This window comes from Trichechus manatus, unplaced genomic scaffold (genome assembly GCF_000243295.1).
Source record: "Trichechus manatus latirostris isolate Lorelei unplaced genomic scaffold, TriManLat1.0 scaffold00019, whole genome shotgun sequence".
In the NCBI taxonomy this organism is placed as follows: domain Eukaryota; kingdom Metazoa; phylum Chordata; class Mammalia; order Sirenia; family Trichechidae; genus Trichechus; species Trichechus manatus.
The window spans coordinates 575,507-596,516 of NW_004443955.1; the positions used below are offsets into that span (position 1 = coordinate 575,507).

The following is a 21,010-nucleotide window of genomic DNA, read 5'->3' on the forward strand; positions in this document are numbered from 1 at the left end:
TTCTTGGAGCCATATGCTTTTTCTGGAATCAGAATGGCCTCCCTACATGCATGTATAATAACTGCTCAGAATAAATCTTTTTTAATAAATTTTTTTTATTATACTTTCGATGAAGGTTTACAGAACAAATAGTTTCTCATTAAACAGTTAGTACACATATTGTTTTATGACAATGGTTAACAACACCATGACATGTCAACACTGTCCCCTCTGAACCTTGGGTTGCCTATTACCAGCTTTCCTGTCACCTCCTGCATTCTAGTCCCCGTCCCTGGGCTGTTGTGCGCCATTAGTCTCATTTTTTTTTTTTATGGGGCTGTCTAATCTTTGGCTGAACGGTGAACCTCGGGAGTGACTTCATTACTGAACTAAAAGGGTGTCGGGGGCCATACTCTTGGGGTTTCTCCAGTCTCTGTCAGGCCAGTAAATCTGGCCTTTTTTTTTTGTGAGTTAGAATTTTGTTGTACATTTTTCTTCAGCTCTGTCCGGGAGCCTCTGTTGTGATCCCGGTCAGAGCAGTCAGTGGTGGCAGCCAGGCACCATCTAGCTATGCTGGACTCAGTCTGGTGGAGGCCGTGGTAGTTGTGGTCTATTAGTCCTTTGGACTAATCTTTTCCTTGTATCTTGTTCTCTTCATTCTCCCTTGCTCCAGAAGGGTTGAGACCAGTGGAGTATCTTAGATGGCTGCTCACAGGCTTTTAAGACCCCAGACGCTACTCACCAAGGTAGAATGTAGAACATTTTCTTTATAAACTGTGCTATGCCAATTGAGCTAGATGTTCCCCGAGACCAAGGTCTACACAGCCCTCTGCCCAGCAATTCAGTCTCTCAGGGAGTTTGGCTGTGTCTGTGGAGCTTCCATGCCCTTTTCTTGTACAAGTTGTGCTGGCTTCCCCAGTATTGTTCAGAATTAATCTTATGTTCAAACTTTGGTAAGTTTTGGTTATTTTTAACACTATCGATATCTCTATACAGTTTTTTTCCCTGACCTTTGCAAAATGACTTACAAATACAATTCTCCTCTATCCTAGATATTTCCATGTGTATTTCCTAAGAACAAGGATATTCTCTTCAAAACCACAGCAATCCAAATCAGAAAATAACACTGCTCCAATCTTACTGACCTACACACTTGACCACTCTTTGCCAGCTGTCCCACTGGACATCTCTTATAGCTCCTTCCTGGCTCACCGTGGCGGGAGTTCACACGGTGCTCCACTTGGCTGGAGCCCTGGCTAGTGCAGTGTGTTTTTGGAGCCTGAATCTGACCATGTACCTCCATGATGTAAATCCCTTCAGTGGCTTCTTCGCAAGACTCTCTAACATCATCAGGTGTGCTGGACCTCCCTGGCCACCACATCTCTGCCCCACAGGTTCACTGGTTGTCTCTTAGGTTTTGGAGTATGTCATGTTCTCCCATTCTCAGCCTCAGCCTGCTTTGCTCAGTCAACCCTGCTCAGCTGAAATGTCCTTCCTTGGGGGCCTTTGCTGCCTCTCGGACTGGAGCCAGACTCAAGAGTGCAGAGGGACAGGCTGTTGCTGTTGATAGTGCATCCCCAACCTGCCTCCTCTGAAGTTGTCAAAGCCACTAGAAAAACCTTCCTGGGCTCAGCAGTGCTCCACTAGCAGCAGGGATTTGGGCTAGCTAAGCATAAAAATCTGAAGTGTGACATTTATTACTTACCTTTGTTTAAAAAGCTGTATTTTAGCAAAAGCCTTAAGTTGGTCTTGTATTTTGTTTTGTTAGGCTTTTAAGAAGCATTTGTAGTTTTGGGCAATCACGTATTTCTGAGTCTCAGGCCTTTAAAATGTGCATCTACGCTTACCTGATGCAAGATTACCTGGAGGCTCCCATTCCCCACAACTAACAACAGTACAGAGACCCGAGGGCAGTGACAGCTTGTCATTAGGCCTGAGCCACTACTACTGCCTTTCTCTTAGATTCAAGAACATCCGAACCAGGATCATTCTCTTAGCCAAATCTGGTTAACGATTTCACCAATTCCTGGTCGAAGTCAGTCAAGGTTCATCCTAGAATTGTACTCTAATTACTGTGTGTGTTTAAGGCAGTACACTTAAAGGATATATCCCATTGCAGTTGATCCCTCCCAGTTCCCTTGCCTCAGGGTATTTGCAACTCAGGGCCAAAGCTGCTTGAAGATTTTCCTTCCCAGAAAGGCAGACTAGAGGGTGGAGAGAGAAGCCAGGTCCTCAGCAGCTTGGGGTTAGGAAGTGAAAGTGAGGGTTGGGAGATGCTCTGAGGCCAGGAAAGGCAAGTCTTGGAGTTGTGCATGTTATGGGGCCCGCACTCTTGCTGAGGACAGGAAAGGACACACAATAATGGATTCATTCAACATATTATTTATTAAGCACCTATTTTGTACATGCACTGAACCAAACAAGATGTCAGCATCATGGATCTTACATTCCAGGGAAGAAAGAGGAAATAACAAGTAAAATACATTGTTCCACACATGGTAATTTGTTGCTATTAAGAAAAATAATACAAGGAATGTGCCACAGAGAGTTGGGGAAGGGAAGAGGTGAAGGTTGGTTGCCATCTTAAGAGATGTGGAAGGTTTCACTTCCCTGACACTGGAGGAAAGACCTGAGGAAGGGAGCCCCACAGATGTCTGGGGGAAGAGCATTCCAGGAGGGAGAAGGAAGGCAGGAGCACAGTTGAGTGTTTGAACAGGAAGGGCAGAGTGGTTGTATCTGATTTTAAAAAAAAAAAAAAAAAGAAGGCAGTGTATGAGTCAGGACAGGCAAGGCCTTGAGGGTCATAACTTTGGCTCATGCCACTGAGCAGAGAAGTGATATGGTTTAGATAACAGGATCCCTCTCACCGCATGGGGTCAAAGGCAAAAGCAGTAATCTAAGGGAAGGTGATGATGGTTTGGACCATGGTAGACAGTGGAGACAAGGGAGGTTAGACCCTAGGGTTTGCGTCTGGCAGATTCCCACTCCTGAGAATCACATGCCTCTAAGCTGCTTCATGGGACTGTACAGACCTGGTCCTTGAGCATTATCACTATGCACCGAAGACTTGAAAGGCACCCTTTGTCTTGTGACCCATGTAAGGGCCCTGGGATCTTCTACTGTGGTGGGTGGCAGGGAGGAAGCCCCAATAAGGACTAAAATGGAATTTCCCCCCAACTTTTGGGGTGAGTCAGACTAATTTGATTTAAAGAAAATAATAAAATACATCTTACATACCTCAATTTATATAACAAAATTAATCCCTTAGTTGCTAATAATATTTAAGGACAGTACTCAGTACATTTGTATAACGTACGGTTGGCCATTCTAACTAATGCTTGTGTTGTCCGGTTAAAGATCAGGAGAAAAGAGCACTTTCAGGTAGAGCCCAACTGACAGACCCAGTCAAGGTCTTTAACCTCCCAGGTGAGCAAGTCTGATAAGCAGTTCAATTGAAGGTTTCTATTTCAGTGAGGCTTCTTCCTAGCTCTTCTTTTATTTTGACCACAATCCTGTGCCATATGTATCAGCAATATTATTACTCCCATTTTGTGGATGATACCAAAGCTCAGTCTAAATGACGTGTCATACATGCTGTAGATTATTCTGCTGTAGAGTGTCGTAGCTAGGATCTGCACTTAGGTCTTCTCATAAGAAATCCAGTAATTCTGCAGCCAAATTATTTGCAAAGAATTCAAGCAAGTAACCAGAGATGGCAAAAAGCACATTAAAAATGAGACCATGCTGTAAATGACAAAACAGCTTTATGTACAGAAGAATGGAAGGAAAAATGCATAGTCTATGGATTAGAGAAATTTAAGTTGAAGAAATTAATAGCATTAACAAAGTATTGTAGGAAAATACTAAGCTTCCAGAAATGTTTTTGCAAGAACCAATTTAGCACGCTACGCGTTTATAGGTTTATCCCACTTTCTTCTTAAAATTAATGAAAGAGAACATATTAAGACTTTTCTGGGTCTTCTTCACGAAGCCCAGCGACGTCTTATATTCTCCAACACGCTCAGCCAGCCGGGTCTTGGGTTCCTGCTGCTGCGCAGTCCGAGCCGGACGCGCGGTCCTGCCGCTCTCCCGGACTCGAGTCTCTTCGACTGGCCGTGCTCAGACAGGATACAAGAGCCAGTTTCTTAGTACAGAGTCGTGGGCTGCTGGACGCGCTGGGGGCGTGAGGAACCGTTTCTCTAAGACTATCACTTTAACTACAGCGTGCCCCGCCGGTGTCTTGGCCGTCTCCGTCGCAGCGCTCGGGACGGCGGTCGCAAGGGACTCTTCCGGCCTCCCCCCAACCTCCCCGGGCGCCTGTCTCGCCGACCGCACAGCGTCGGCCCAATTCTTCCATCTGCGAAAAATCTCTCCGTCCAAACCGCCGTTTCAGAAGCGCTCAGGGACCGGCCAAAAATTCGGGATTACGTGCGCGCGTGCATCCGTTCGTGCGTGCGTGAGATGTAGGAAATCCCGCCTCCTGGCGCCTGCGATTGGCCAGGTCGCAGAGGTTGCGCTCCAGGGAGGAAGAAGAGCAGGATTGAAAGGAACAAGCGTCGGGAAGGAGGGGCGAGGGGGCTCCTCTACAACATTGGCTATGCCCGCAGAGCCTCCTCGCTGCGATTGGCTGGGCGGCCGGGGCGCTGTCTGGCGTCCTCTCGTCTCTCCGTGCCGCGAGAGGCGTCGGGATTGCGGGCGCCGGCCGTCAGAGTCAGAGGCGGCCTGGAGGCTGCGTCCGCAGGTAGCTAAAGCGAGGCCGGGGGCCGTGGGGTGTCAAGTCCTCCGTCTCTGGGCAGCCGCGGCGGGGGGCGGGCTGGGGCCAGCGGGCGTTAGCGTGGCGTTGGGACCTAGGCCTGCTTGGACCGCCCGCGGCGCGGGTCTCCTGCTGTTTTTCCGTTTCTAATGGATGATTGGGGTTTTTTGCAGACGTGAATTTTGATTAATTTGTTTCACGTACTCCTCACTGGTCTGGGTTAAAGTACATGTATGATGGTGTCATTTATCGTTGAAATGAGGGGCTTCCTGTCGTCTGTGTGTGTACTTTTTGGATTTAAGGGGGGGATGACATTGTCGTTTGCTCTATGACCATCGATTCTCAAGGTCTCGCCGACTAGTAAAGAAGTCGGGCGAATTCTACGTGTAACTCTTACCTATACTGGATTTTCCCTGTCTCCTCTCTCTCTCTCTCCATTTTTCTCTTTTTCCTTCCTCCTCCTCTCACTCTCTTCCACTCCTCTGCCCTTGCACCTTTATCTCCTTTTTTGTTTTTCTCTCTTCTACTGCAGGAAACCTCGCAGGAGGGTCTTTTAAAAATTATGAAAAGCTTTATGTCTTCAGCACTTTTGTTTTACTTGCAGATCTGACAGCTAGGAGGCAACTGGAGGAAAGATGCCCTCTGATTCTTTCTGTTTGGTTGCCCAGGCTCGACTTGACTCCAAATGGTTGAAAACAGATATACAGGTGGGATTTTGACATGCTTTTTTCTTGGTGTGCTCCTGTCTTCATATTTAAAGTTCTTGTTAAGGCTTTCTTTAGGATGTGTAATAGAATGTAAATTGTATCTTGACATATTAGAAAAGCAAGCTTATTTTCCATAACATAAAACCTACCTTTTATTATATCCGTTTTTATGGCTGATTTTGTAGATTATGTGTGGCTGCATTTTAATTACATTTACTTGTAAGTGCTAGGAACTTGAGCTCTAGTTTCACAAAAAATTTTTAGTCTGGATGACTCTTAAACATATTTTGGTCACTAGTGATAATTTTTGAGATGTTCAGATAGCTATGAGGGGAAAAATTGAAGGAGTGATATGCATTAATTTATTATGTCCTGCAGACACTGATTCATTTATGGGATCCTTTGTTTTTGTTCCTGGAGAGATGAGGGTTATTTCAGTTGAGCTGTTTGTTTTATATTTGTGACTGGCTTCATTAAAAGGAGTGCTCAGAGTTCACATCAGGAACATGTGGAAACAGAAGGTTGGCCTTAAACTCTCCAGTGTTCTGATTTAATAAGGTAATCGCGAACTTGTCCATAAATTATCAACAAATAATAGCAGTAATATTTTGTAAATTATTCTTTATCCCCAAGCTAGTTTTGCTTGAAAATGGTTTGGAAAAGCTACTTTTGGAACTCGTATCACCAGAAAAAAGAGATATCTGAAATGTTTTGTAGTGTTTTTTCTCCTCCTTGAGGTTAACGATTTTAAGTATTTCTAAAGTAATCTGCCTTTTATAATATCTTTCATACTATGTGACTGCTCATCAAGAGCCATATAATATATAAGGAAATGATAAAAGGTACTAGTAGTGAAGCATTATTGCCCCTCTCTAATTTTTTTTTTTAAGTAAGTGTTGAGATTGGCAGATGTGAGAGCCAACTATTTAGAACTGTGTTGTGGATAATGTGATTGTTATTAATGGTGTCATGGTAGATAAGTCAGAGCACAAAGAATTGGTTCAAGAATTGGCAGAGTCATCACTCTTGGTTTGTTTTTGTTTAAATGTTTCTTTTATTTAGCAATTACTATCTTTTTTTGTCTTTTTTTTTTTTTAAGAGTGGCGGGGAAGATGAGAGATGAGTGTCTTAGGCTGGGTTCTCTAGAGAAGCAAAACCAGTAAAGTGTATAAATCTATCTATCTATCTGTCTATATATATAGAGAGATTTATATCAAGAAAATGGCTCATGTGGTTGTAGAAGTTTGTGGGTCAGGATAGAGGCGTCTCCTGATTCATGTAGCTGCAGGAGCTGGCGAACCCAAGATCGGCAGATCAGAGAGCAGGGCTCTTGCTCACAGGCTGTAAAGATTGATGAATCCCAAGATCAGCAGGCAAGACCGCAGGTAAGCTGCTAGCTCAAGTCCCAAGAACTGGAGGTTAGACGAATGGGAGTCAGCTGCGGGATCCAGAGCAAGCAAAAGCCCATGAGCCTTGCCGGAGTGTCCACTTATATTTGATGGGGGCCACATGCCCAAGGAAACTCCCTTTCAACTGATTGGCTACTCACAGCAGTTCTCATCATGGAGGTGATCACAACGTCATACAACTGCCAAACCACTGAGAATCGTGGCCCAGCCAAGTTGACACACAGCCTTAACCATCACAATGAGTACTTTCTCGTTTCTGTAATTTTGAGATTCAGGCAAACTGGTTTTAAGAATTGTTTTCAAATTAGTATTTATATGCTTTGAGAAACTTGTTGAAGTGACTGACTACCCAGTGAAGGGTTTTTTAAAAAAAAGTACACATAGTGTTTTATGACGTTGGTTAACAGCCCCACGACATGTCAACGCTCTCCCTTCTCGACTTTTTTTTTTTTTTGATGAAAATATACATAGCCAGAGATACAGCATTTCAGAAATTTCTACATATACAATTCAGTGACATCTACATTCTTCCAGTTGTGCAGCTATTCTCACTATCCTTTTCCAAATTATTCTGTCACCATTATCTTCAACTCACTGGCCCCTGGACTTCCCATCAGACCTTTTGAGTTGCTGTTGTCAGTTTGATCTCACGTAGATAATTCTTTTTTTTTTGTACCTTAGATGAAGGTTTACAGAGCAAATAGTTTCTCATTAAACAGTTAGTACACATCTTGCCTTATGAGAATGGTTAACCCCATGACATGTCAACACTGTCCTTTCTCAACCTTGGGTTCCCTATCACCAGCTTTCTTGTAAAAAATTTTTTTAATAATCATAATTGAATAACTTCTAAATAAGAGGTTTTGCACCTTGATCTAAAATCAGTTCAATGCTGAGCTGTGTGCCTATGATGAGTCAAGCAGGTATATATAAAGAGAAGGACAATATATACCTTACAGTGCTTGTTATTTAACTTTTGATTTATCCAGTGTAATACCGTGTTTGACCCTTCTTATATGTTTCAAATGTTCTTCAGAAAGTCTTCTAATAGGAATAAATGAAGAGACCTAGGGTCTTTTTTTTTTTAAATATAATTTATTTTTCTTTTGGTTGTTGAGAACATACATATCAGAACACATACCAATTCTACAGTGTCTACGTGTACAGTTCAGTGACTTTGATTACAGTCTTTAAGCTGTGCAACCATTCTCACCCTCTTTTGCCGAATTGTTCCTCCTCCATTAACATAAACTCACTGCCCCCTGACTTTTCTATATAATCTTTTGAGTTGCTGTTGTCCAGTTTAATCCTATATAGTAGATAGATCTTAAAAGAGCACAGTGATCAAGACAGACATTCTTTACTAGTTAATCTAGAACTTCTGTTTGGTTTTAAGATACTTCAGGGGATATTTTGGTTTTAAGGTTTAAAGATTATCTCAGAGCAATAGTTTTGGGGGTTCACCCAGACTTCATGGCTCCAGAAAGCCTAGATTCTGTGAGAATTTGAAATTCTGTTCTGTATTTCCTTCCTTTGGTCAGGATTCTTCTATAGAATCTTTGATCAGAATGTTCAGTAATGGTGGCCGGGCACCATCCAGTTCTCGTGGTCTCACATGGCAAAGGAGACAGTTGTTCCTGAAGACAATTTACCGCACATTCCTTTTCCTCCCTCTAGTCCTGACTCTCCTTCTTCCTCTGTTGCTCTAGGCAAATAGAGACCAATTATGTCTTGTATAGCTGCTTGCAAGCAGCTACAGAACAAACTAGGAGATAGAACAGAAGCACTAAACATGTTATTAGGCCAGTTAACTGGGATGTTCCCATGAAACCATGACCCTAAACATAAACATCCAAACCAAGGAACCAAATTCCATGAGGTATTTGGTTGTACATAAGTAGCCTCAGCAGCTATACTTTTTTTTTTTTTTTTCTGGTCGTTGTTGTAAATATATCTAACATAACTTTTTCCAATTCAGAATTTTATAGACACCTAGGTATTGGATAGTGGACCAAAGGAAGAATGTGTCATGTGTATTGGAGTTATTTAATAGCATGAAAAGAGTGATTGCTGACCTTGGTTTCATACAGTTTCTCCAGCATTGCTTATTAAATGTGAGAAATGAATGTAATTTTACCCTAAGGAATTACTTAGACATAGTTTCACACTTCAGGATCCTGCCCTGCAGACACTCATTGCGGATACAGACTTTGTGCTGATAGGTTTTTTTATCCCTATCTTGTTGGGGATGTCTCTCCCACCTAAAGTGGGAAGCACCTATCACTTACTTAGGGTTTTGGTAGTGGGAACAGAATTGACACCTGGTAAATGAATAATATGTGGGATAGAATGATGTTTCTTAGCCACAGGATTTGGCAAATTTATTTTCTACAGCTATTTTTGTTTATTCAGTTCCCTTGAAATTTTTAGTGCTTTTAGAAAGGAAACTTTTGGAGACTGAAAACTTTTCATACGTGTGTGTTATAAAGAACACGGATTCTAGACTTTCTTGATCGCAGACTTTCAGATATGTCAGGCTTGGGAGCCTGCTACCAGCTGCCTCCAGTGGAGTACCCATACATGCCAGGCATTTATCTGGTTTTAATTCTTCTAACACTTTTTTTTTTTTTTTTTAAATCGTGCATTAGGTGATAGTTTACGGAGTAAATTAGTTTCCCATCTGATTGTTTGTACATAAAGTGTTTCATGACCTTGGTTTCATTCCCCACAGTGTGTCAGCACTTTCCCCGTTTCTGCCCTGGGTTCCCTGCTTCCTTTTGCCCTGATTTTCTACCCCCTTCCACCTTCTCATCTTTGCTTTTGGGCAGATAATGCCCTTTCAATATTATAAAATTGATTATTCTAAGGAGTACGTTCCTCTTGGGTGTTATTTACTCATAGGCTTGTTTATTGTTTGGCTAGGAGATTGTCTTCAGGAATGACTTCAGTTCCAGGTCAGAAGGGTGTCTTGGGGCCATAGTCTCGGAGATTCTTCCAGTCTCTGTCAGATCAGTTGAGTCTGGTCTTTTTTGTGAATTTGATTTTTTGTTCTACGTTTTTCTCCCGCTCTGTCCGGTACCCTCTGTTGTGATCGCAGTCAGAGCTGTTGGTAGCAATAGCCAGGCACCATCTAGTTCTTCTGGTCTTGGGGTTGTGTAGGTTGTGGTTCATGTGGTCCATTAGTTCTTTGGACTAATTACTCCCTTCTCCCTTGAGTCTTTGGTTTTCTTCATTCTCCTTTGCGCTGGACAGGACCAACACTCTTTTCTGATGATTGTGCGGAGTCAGTTGAAGTGCCATGTTTTCCTCCCCTGCTCTCTTGAAGAGATAATATGTAGAGTTGAGAGGTGTTAATTTTATCATTACCACGATCACCATTTTTACTTTTAAAAGTCATTCTGTCTATTGTGATTGGTAGTTTTTCAGTGAACCAAAAAGTCAATTAAGAAAACCAAACCAAACTCATTGTCGTTGGGTCGACTCTGACTCATAGCAACCCTATAGGACAAAGTAGAACTGCCCCATACGGTTTCCAAGGAGTGGCTAGTGGATTTTCACTGCTGACCTTTTGGTTAGCAGCCAAATGCTTAACCACTGTGCCATCAGGGCTCCCCAAAATAGCCCATGATACCTTAAAAGTCTTTTATTCTTAAAACATATATGCATGTTTATTTACCAGTGTTGATGTAAGGCTGAGTGCATGTCTTTGAGTATGGGTCCAGGCATGGGAGTTATCCTGCCTTGCAGTTATCCACAGTTTCTATTTTTGGTTTCTTTGAATTGGAGCTTGAAATTAGATCTACATTCAGCAATTTCTTTTTTTTTTTATAGATGACTTTTATTATGTTAAGGGATTTCCCCTCTACCTATTTTATTGAGAATTTTTATCAGGAATGGGTGTTGGACTTTGTCAGATGCTGCTTCTGCGTTGATTGAGATGATCATGTGATTCTTTTGTTTTATGTATGTGGTTGATTGATTGTATAATTTTGAACCATCCTTGCATACCTGGTATGAATCCCACTTGGTTGGGGTGTATTATTACTTTTTTTAGATGATGCTGAGTTCTCTTGGCTAGGATTTGGTTGAGAATTTTTACATCTATATTCATGAGAGATACTGGTCTGTAATTTTCTTTTTTTGTGGTGTCTTTGCCTGGTTTTGGTATCAGGGTTATGCTGGCTTCATAGAATAAATTTGGAAATATCCCTACCTTTTCTCTGTTCTGAAGTAGTTTGAGTAGTACTGGTGCAAGCTCTTTTCTGAATGTTTGGTAGAATTCTCCAGTGAAGCCATCTGGGCCAGGGCTTTTTTTGTCAGGAGTTTCTTACATTACCTTTTCAATCTCTTCAGTTGTTATAGGTCTGTTCAGATTTTCAACCTAACTTTGTGTTAGTTTGTGTAAGTAGTGTGTTTCTAGAAATGTTTTCATTTCCTCTAGGTTTTCAAATTTGTTGGAGTATAGTTTTTCATAGTACTCTGTTATGATTCTTTTTATTTTAGTTGGGTCTGTTGTAATGTCCCCTGTTTCATTTCGTATTTGGGTTATTTACGTCCTCTCCTGTTTTTCATCTGTCAGTTTGTCCGGTGGTTTGTGGATTTTGTTGATTCTTTCAAAGAACTAACTTTTGGTTTTATTGATTCTTTCTATTGTTTTTCTATTCTCTTTAAATTATTTCTGCTCCAATCTTTATTGTTTCCATTCTTCTGGTGGCTGTGGGATTCTTTTGCTGTTCTCTTTTGGTTTGTTCAAGTTGTATGGCTAATGTTTTGATTTTGTCCCTTTCTTCTTATTTGATGTTTGCATCTATTGCTATAAATTGACCTCTTTGAGTGCTGCCATTGCTGTGTCCCAAAGGTTTTGGTATAATATGTTTTCATTCTTGTTTGATTCTAGGAATTATTTGATTCCATCTGTTACCCAGTGGTTTTTAAGCAGGGCATTACTCAGTTTCCATGTATTTGATTTTGTTTTCCTTGCTCTTCCTGGTATTAATTTCTACTTTTATGGCACAGTGATCAGAGAAGATGCTTTATGTTTTCTCAGTGTTTTGGATTTTGTTGAGGGTTGCTTTGTGGCCTAAGATGTGGTCTGTTCTGGAGAACGTTCCATGTGAGTTGGAAAAGAATGTGTACTTTGCTGGCGTAGGGTAGAGTGTTCTATATATGTCTGTGAGGTCAAGTTGGTTGATTGTGGCCTTATATCTTCTGTATCTTTGTTGAGTTTCTTTGTTGAGTTTCTTTCTAGATGTTCTGTCCCTCACCAAGAGGTGTGACATCTCCTACTATTATTGTGGAAAGCTTGGTGGTGTAGTGGTTAAGAGTTTGGTTGCTAACCAAAAGATCAGCAGTTTGAATCTTCCAGGTGCTTCTTGGAAACCCTGTGGGGCAGTTCTGCTCTGTCCTGTAGAGTCGCTATGAGTTGGAATCATCAATTTCTCTTTTCAGTGCTGTTAAGAGTTTTTTTTTTTAATGTATTTTGGAGCCCTGTCATTGGGTGCATAGATATTTATTACGGTTATGTCCTCATGGTGGATTGTGTGTTTAATCAGTATATAATGTACTTCCTTGGCTTTTATTTTATTTTTGTTTTAAAGTCTGTTTTATCTGAGATTAGAATTGCCACTCCTGCTCTTTTTTGGTTGCTGTTTGCTTGATGTATTTTTTCCATCCTTTGATTTAAAAAAAATTTTTTTAAATTGTACTTTAGATGAAGGTTTGCAGAGCAAACTAGTTTATCATTAAATAGTTAATACACATATTGTTGTGTGACATTGATTGCCAACCCCAGGACGCGTCAACACTCTCCCCTTCTTGACCTTGGGTTCCCCATTACCAGCTTGCCTGTCCCCTCCTGCCTTCTTGTCCTGGCCCTGGACTGGTGTGCCCATTTAGTCTAGTTTTGTTTTATGGGCCTGTCTAATCTTTGGCTGAGGGGTAGATTTCAGGAGTGACTTTTTTACTGAGCTATAAGAGTGTCTGGGGGCCATACTTTCAGGGTTTCTTCAGTCTCTGTCAGACCAGTAAGTCTGGTCTTTTTTTTTTTTTGTGAGTTGGAATTTTGTTCTACATTTTTCTCCAACTCTGTCCAGGACCCTCTATTGTGATCCCTGTCAGAGCAGTTGGTGATGATATGATAGCAGGGCAACATCTAGTTGTGCTGGACTCAGTCTGGTGGAGGCTGTGGTAGTTGTAGTCCATTAGTCCTTGGACTAATCTTTCCCTTGTGTCTTTCTTTTTCTTCATTCTCCCTTTTCTAGATGGGGTGAGACCAGTGGAGTATCTTAGATGGCTGCTCACAAGCTTTTAAGACCCCAGATGCTATTAACCAAAGTAGAGAACAGAACATTTTCTTTGTGAACTATGTTATGCCAGTTGAGGTAGCAGTTCCCTGTGACCATGGTCCCCACAGCCCTCAGCCCAGTAATTTGGTCCCTCAGGGAGTGGAATGTATTTGTGGAGCTTCCATGACCTTACCTTGGCCAAGTTGTGCCGGCTTCCCCAGTATTGTCTTACCCTTCACCAAAGTTACCACTTGTCTATTGTCTGTTTAGTGTTCCCCCCAACCCTTCCCCTCCCTTGTAGCCATCAAAGATTGTTTCTTTTTGTGTGTAAACCTTATCATGCGTTTTTATAGTAGTGATCTCATATATTTGTTCTTTTGTGGTTGACTTATTCCACTCGGCATAATGCCCTCCAGATTCATCCATGTGAGATGCTTTGCAGATTCATGATTGTTCTTTATTGCATAGTATTTCATTGTGTGTATGTACCATAGTTTGTTTATCCATTCATCTGTTCGTTGGTACCTAGGTTGTTTCTATCTTTTTGTTTTTGTGAACAATGCTGCAAGGAACATGGGTGTGCATGTGTCTGTTCACGTGATGGCTCTTATATCTCTAGGATATATTCCTAGGAGTAGGATTGCTGGATCATATGGCATTTCTATTTCTAGCTTTCTAAGGAGGTGCCATATCGTTTTCCAAAATGGTTGTACCGTTTTGCATTCCTACCAGGAGTGCATAAGAGTTCCAGTTTCTCTGCAGCCTCTCTAGCATTTGTTATTTTCTGTTGTTTTGATTCGTGCCAGTAATGGCAGGATGAGGTGGTATCTCATTGTGGTTTTGATTTGCGTTTCCCTAAGGGCTGGTGATCTTGAGCATTTCTTGATGTGTCTGTTAGCCACCTGAATGTCTTCTTTGGTGAAGTGTCTGTCCATATCCTTTGCCCATTTTTTAATTGGTGATTTGTCTTTTTGTTGTAGAGGTATTGGATTTTCCTGTAGATTTTAGAGATTAGACCTTTGTTGGATTTGTCATCGTGAAAATTTTCTTCCCAGTCTGTAAGTTTCTCTTTTTACTCTTTTGGTGAAGTCTTTTAATGAGCATAAGTGTCTAATTTTTAAAAGATCCCAGTTTTCTAGCTTACCTCCTGGTGTTTGTGTATTGTTAGTTATGGTTTTTATCCTATTAATGGTGTGTATTAGGCCCTCTACACTTGATTGTATATTTTTTTTCTATGATCTTTATAGTTTTTGGTTTTACGTTTTATGTATTTTATAGTTTTTGGTAGTGTGAGACCTCTTACTCTGCTTTTCTTTTCCTTCAGTAATGCTTTGCTTATCTGGGACCACTTTCCTTTCCATATGAAGTTGGTGATTAATTTTCCCATCTCTTTATTGAATGCTGTTGGTTTTTGCATCAGGAATTTATTGTACCTGTAGATCGCTTTGGATAGAATTGACATTTTCAGTGTCAGTTGAATAGTGGGTCTTCCTGTCTATCACCATGGTATGTTTTTCAATTTATGTAGGTCTCTTGCAATAGTTTTTTGTAGTTTTCCTTGTATAGGTCTTTTACGTCCCTGGTTAGATTTATTCCTACGTATTTTATCTTTTTAGGGGCTATTGTAAATGGTATTGTTTTCCTGATTTTCTTCTCCAGGTTCTTTGTTGGTGTATAGGAGTCCAACTGATTTTTGTATGCTTATCTTGTATGTTGCTACTGTCCTGAATCTATTAGTTCCAGTGGTTTTCTTGTGAAATCTTTGGGGTTCTCTGCATATAGTGTCATATCGTCTGTGAATAGGAGTAGTTTTACTTCTTCCTTTCCAGTTTGGGTGCCCTTTATTTCTTTTCCTTGCCTTCTTGCTCTAGCTAGGACTTCCAGCACAGTGTTATATAGAGGTGGTGATAAAGGGCATCCTTCTCTTGTTTCTGTTTTCAGTAGGAATGCTTTCAGCCTGTCTCCATTGAGAATGATCTTGGCCATTGGTTTTGTATAGGTGCCCATTATTATGTTGAGGAATATCTCTTCTATCCCTATTTTATTGAGAGTTTTTTTTTCAGAAGTGGGGTTGGACTTTATCAGATGCCTTTTCTGTGTTGAGATGATCATATGATTCTTTTGTTTTATTTATGTAGTGGAGTACATTGATTGCTTTTCTAATTCTGAACCATCCTTGCATACCTAGTGTGAATCCCACTTGGTCATGGTGTATTATTTTTTTGATATGGTGCTGAATTCTATTGACTAGAATTTTGTTGAGAATTGTGGCATCTGTATTCATGAGAGATATTAGTCTGTAATTAGCTTTTTTGGTGGTGTCTTTGCCTGTCTTTGGTATCAGATTTATGCAGGCTTTATAGAATGAATTTGGGAGTATTCCTTTCTTTTCTGTGCCTTGAAATAGTTTGAGTAGTACTGGCATGAGCTCGTCTCCAGATGTTTGGTAGAATTCTCCAGTGAAGGCATCCTGGCCAGGGCTTTTTTGTTGTTGTTGTTGGGAGTTTTTAAATTACCCCTTTAGTCTCTTCTCTTGTTATGGGTTTGTTCATATTTTCTATCTCAGTTTGTGTTAGTTTAAGTAGGTAACCTGTTTGTAGAAATTAGTCTATTTCCTCTAGGCTCTCCAATTTGTTGGAGTACAGTTTTTCCTAGTATTCTGTCATGATCCTTTTTTTTTCTTTTTTTTTTCAGTTGAATCTGGTGTAATGTCACCCATCTCGTTTCTTATTTGGGTTATTTGCTTCCTCTCTTGTTTTTCTTTTGTCAGTTTGGCCAATGCTTTGTTGATTTTGTTGATCTTTTCAAAGAACCAACTTTTGGTCTTGTTGATTCTTTCTGGTTTTTTTTTTCTCTATTTCATTCATTTCTGCTCTAATCTTTGTTATTTCCTTTCTTTTGGTGCCTGTGGTCTTCTTTTGCAGTTCTCTTTGTTTGTTCGTGTTGTAGACTAATGTTTTGATTTTGGCCTGTTCTTTGTTGATGTGTGTGTTTATTGCTATAAATTGACGTCTGTGTCTCAAAGGTTTTGGTGTGATGTGATTTCATTCTCATTTGATTCTGGAAATTTTTTGGTTCCCACTTTGATAGCTTCTGTTACCCATTTGTTTTTAAGCAAGGTGTTACTCATTTTCCATGTATTTGATTTTTTTTCCTTGTTCTTCCTGTTACTGATTTCTGCTTTTATGGCCTTGTGATCAGAGAGAATGCTTTTTATTATTCTGATTTTTTTGGATTTTACTGAGGATTGCTTTGGGGCCTTAAATGTGGTCCATTCTGGAGAACGTTCCATGTGTGATGGAAAAGAATGTATACTTTGTTGCTGTTGTGTGGCATGTTGTGCGTATATCTACGAGGTCATGTTGGTTGGTTGAGGCTTTCAGATTTTCTGTGTCTTTGTTGACTTTCTTTCTTGATGTTCTGTCCTTTACCCAAAGTGGTGTTTTGAAGTTTTTATTGTTATTATGGAACTGGCTGTTACTTTTTTTAGTGCTGTTAGACTTTGTTTTATGTTGCGTAGATGTTTATTAGAGTTATGTCTTCTTGGTGGAGTGTTGTTTTAATCATTATCCTTCCTTTTCTTGTCTGGTTGATATTGTCTGAGACTAGTATTGTCATTCCTGCTCTTTTTTGGTTAACATTTGCTTGATATATTTTTTCCATTCTTTTATGTTGAATATATCTTTGTTTCTAAGCCGTGTCACTTGTATTTTGATGGGTCATATTTTTTAAATCCATTCTGCCCCTGTCTTTCTCTTTACCAGTGCATTTAAGCCATTTACAGTCAGTGTGATTATTGATAGGTATGAGTTTATTGCTGTCATATTGTTGTGCTTTTTTATGTGGTGCTGACATTTTCTTTGTTCCTCTTAGTTTCCTGTGCTGAGTTCCTTTTGTTTGTGGATTTTGTTTTATTTTGTTACTATGGATTTTGTGTTTACTGAGTCTTTATGTTTTTGTTCTTTTTTATTTTGATGAGTAGGTTTGTTAACTTTCTTTATGGTTACTTTGAAATTTACCCTTATCTTCCTAAGTTTGAACCCATCATTTATTACTTGATATCACTTTGACTTCCTCTCCATTTGAAAGTTCTATATCTATCCTGTTTATTCTCCTTTAGTATTTTGACATTGTCGTCGTTTCCAGATTTATGTCTCTATTTCCGTCTTAAGTTTTTTTTTAGGGTTAGGGAATTGACGTTTGTATCTGCTTTACCTTGTTATTCAGGTCTTTGCTACAGAATGGCACAGTGCATCTGTCTAGGGCACCATGTTGGCTCCACCTCTGCCAAGTGTTTTTTTAACATGAATAATTTTTATTCTAAATTTCATCCTTTTGTTTACAGCCTCCATCTTTGTGCTTTTAACCACGTGTATGTATATTCCTTGTGTTCATTTCTTAAACTGAGTAGATTGACTTTTAAAATAGAGTAGTAATTATCTTTTAATGGCTACACTTGCTGCTTCATGTTAGTGAAATCAAGGCTACTTGGGCATCACTATTATGTTAGGGTAATTAAAAAACAACAAGCAATAACAGAAACACCACCAACACACAGGGTTAAAAAATCAGTTTTAAATTATGTTTAAAAATCGACCTATTAATTTATTTGGCAAATATTTCTTGAAAATGTACCCTATTTGTTAAGCATCAGTGGGATGAGGATGAAAAACAGACCCTGTCCAAAAGGCATCCACAGCCCACGTGGGAAGACAGACAAATAGGCATGATGTGATGTGATATGAACTGTGCTAGTGGTACATAGGGCTAGCTAGCCGTTGTTTACTTTGATTTACTAAGTTCTACAACGGCTGAGACTGCGTTCAGTCGTATTTATAACTGAAGAACAATGCCTAGGGCAGAGTCAAGATTGAGTGTTTCTGAACTACAGAGATGGATAGGATACAGCTTTTGCCCTTGTAAGGATGCTAGTCCGTGAGATAGTGGAGGACAAAAACGATAATATATAAATATAAAAACTAAGCATGTTATTACCCTTGTAGATGTGTATACAGAGTACTTGGGAAGTCCAGAGGAGGATGCCAGCTGTTCTCTCTTTTATTTATTTTATTGTGCTTTAAGTGAAAGTTACAGTTCAAGTCAGTTTCTCATACAAAAATGTATACACCCATTTCTGTGACCCTAGCTGCTCTCCCTATAATGTGACAGCACACTCCTTTCCACCCTGGATTTTCTGTGTCCATGCAGTCGGCTCCTGTCCCTTTTTGCCCTTTTCATCTCGCCTCTGGACAGGACCTGCCCATTTACTCTCATGTATCTACCTGAGTTAAGAAGCATTCTCTTCACAAGTATTACTTTATGTCCCATTGTGCAGTCCAGTCCAGTCTTTGTCTGAAGAGTTGGCTTCAGGAATGGTTTTAGTTCTGGGCTAATGGAGAGTCCAGGGGCCATGTCTTCCGGGGTCCCTCCAGACTCAGACCATTAAGTCTGGTCTTTTTACTAGAATTTGGGTTCTGCACCCCTTTTATCTTTCTGCTCCATCAGGGACTCTCTGTTGTGTTCCCTGTCAGGGTGGTCATTGGTGGTAGCTGGGCAGCATTTAGTTTTTCTGGTCTCAGGCTGATGGAGTCTCTGGTTTATGTGACCTCTTCTGTCTCTTGGGCTAATATTTTTCTTGTCTCTTTGGTGTTCTTCATTCTCCTTTGTTCCAGGTGGGTTGGGACCAATTGATGCATCTTAGATGGCCACTTGCAAGCTTTTAAGACCCCAGATGCCCCTCACCAAAGTAAGATGCAGAACATTTTCTTAATAAGCTTTGTTATGCCAGTTGACCTATATGTGCCCTGAAAGCATGGTCCCCAAACTCCTACCTCTGCTACTCTGTCTCTGAAAGCGTTTCATTGTATTCAGGAAACTTCTTAGCGTTGGTTTAGTCCAGTTGTGCTGACTTCGCCTGTAGTGTGTGCTGTCCTTCCCTTTGCCTAGATAATTCTCGTCTACCATCTAGTTAGTGAATAACCCTCACCCTCCCTCCCCACCCTCGTAACCATCAACGAATGTTTTCTTTTGTGTTTAAACCTTTTCTTGAGTTCTTATAACAGTGGTCTTATACAATATTTGTCCTTCTGTGACTGGCTAAATTCACTCAGCATAATGAGTTCCAGCTTCCTCCATGTTATAAGATGTTTCACCGCTTCATCATTGTTCTTTATCATTGCGTAGTATTCCATTGTGTGGATATACAGTATTTGTGTATCCATTCGTCCGTTGATGGGCATTTAGGTAGTTTCCATCTTTTTGCTATTGTGAACAGCGCTGCAGTGAACATGGGTGTGCACGTGTCTATTCGTGTGACGGCTCTTATTTCTCTAGGATATATTCCAAGGAGTGGGATAGCTGTATTGTATGGTACTTCTATTTCTAGCTCTTTAAGGAAGCGCCAAATCGATTTCCAAAGTGGTTGTACCGTTTTATGTTCCCACCAACCGTGTATAAGTGTTCAGTCTCTCCACAACCTCTCCAGCATTTATTATTTTGTGTTTTTTGGATTAAGGCTAGCCTTGTTGGGGTGAGGTGATATCTCATTGTAGTTTTGATCTGCATTTCTCTAATGGCTAATGATTGTGAGCATTTCTTCCTGTGTCTTTTAGCCACCTGAATATCTTCTTTGGTGAAGTGCCTGTTTGTATCCTTTGCCCGTTTTTTAATTGAGTTATTTGTCTTTTTGTTGTTGAGGTTTTGCAGTATCTTGTAGATTTTAGATATTAGATGCTGATCAGATTTGTCATAGCCAAAGATTTTTTCCCAGTCTGTAGGTTGTCTTTTTACTTCTTTGGTGAAGTCTTTTGGTGAGCATAAGTGTTTGATTTTTAGGAGCTCCCAGTTATCTAGTCTGTCTTCTGGTGCTTGTGCATTGTTACTTATGGTTCCTATTTTGTTTATCCCATGTGTTAGGGTTCCTAGCATTGTCCCTATTTTTTCTTCCATGATCTTTATCATTTTCGATTTTATATTTAAGTCTTTGATCGATTTTGAGTTAGTTTTTGTGCATGGTGTGAGGTATGGGTCGTCTTTCAGTTTTTTGCAGATGGATATCCAATTATGCCAGCATTATTTGTTAAAGAGACTGTCTTTTCCCCAGTTAACGGATTTTGGGCCTTTGGCAAAGTTCAGCTGCTTACAAGTGGATGAGCTTATATCTGGATTCTCAGCTCTGTTCCATTGGTATATGTATCTGTTGCTGTAGCAATACCAGGCTGTTTTGACTACTGTGGCGGTATAATAGGTTCTATAATCACGTAGTGCATGGCCTCCCACTTTGTTCTTTTTCTTGAGTAATGCTTTATTCAGGGCCTCTTCCCTTTCAGTATGAAGTTGGTGATTTGTTTCTCCATCTCATTAAAAAATGCCGGTGAAATTTGGTTCGGGATTGCATTGTATCTGTAGATTGCTTTGGGTAGAGTTGACATTTTCACTATGTTGAGTCTACCTATCTGTGAGCAAGGTATGTTTTTCCACTTATGCAGGTCTTTTTTAGTTTCTTGCTGTCGTGTCTTCTAGTTTTCTCTGTAGAGATCTTTTACGTCTTCGGTTAGATTTATTCCTAAGTATTTTATCTTCTTGGGGGCTATTGTAAATGGTATTGATTTGGTGATTTCCTCTTGGAGGTTCTCTTTCTTGGTGTAGAGGAATCCAACTGATTTTTGTATGTTTATCTTGTATCCTGAAACTTTGCTGAAATCTATTTGTTCCAGTAGTTTTCTTGTGGATTCTCTAGGGTTTTCTGTGTATGAGATCATATCATCTGCAAATAGAGATAGTTTGACTTCTTCCCTACCAATTTGGATGCCCTTTATTTCTTTTTCTAGCCTAATTGCTCTGGCTAGGACCTCCAGCACAATGTTGAATAAGAGTGGT

The 21,010-nt window shown here is 40.2% G+C and overlaps 1 protein-coding gene across 5 annotated transcripts in view; it reads left to right on the forward strand.

The window, feature by feature from the left end:
- Positions 1-4,604: 4,604 nt before the first annotated feature.
- HERC2 (HECT and RLD domain containing E3 ubiquitin protein ligase 2) overlaps positions 4,605-21,010 on the forward strand; it is a 341,529-nt gene continuing 325,123 nt past the window's right edge. For all 5 annotated transcript variants that reach the window (XM_004372619.2, XM_023727841.1, XM_023727839.1 and 2 more), the window contains exons 1-2: positions 4,605-4,720; positions 5,337-5,439. In XM_004372619.2, coding sequence (XP_004372676.1) covers positions 5,368-5,439 — 72 coding nt within the window. In that variant the 5' untranslated portion in view covers positions 4,605-4,720; positions 5,337-5,367. The remainder of the gene's footprint in view (positions 4,721-5,336; positions 5,440-21,010) is intronic.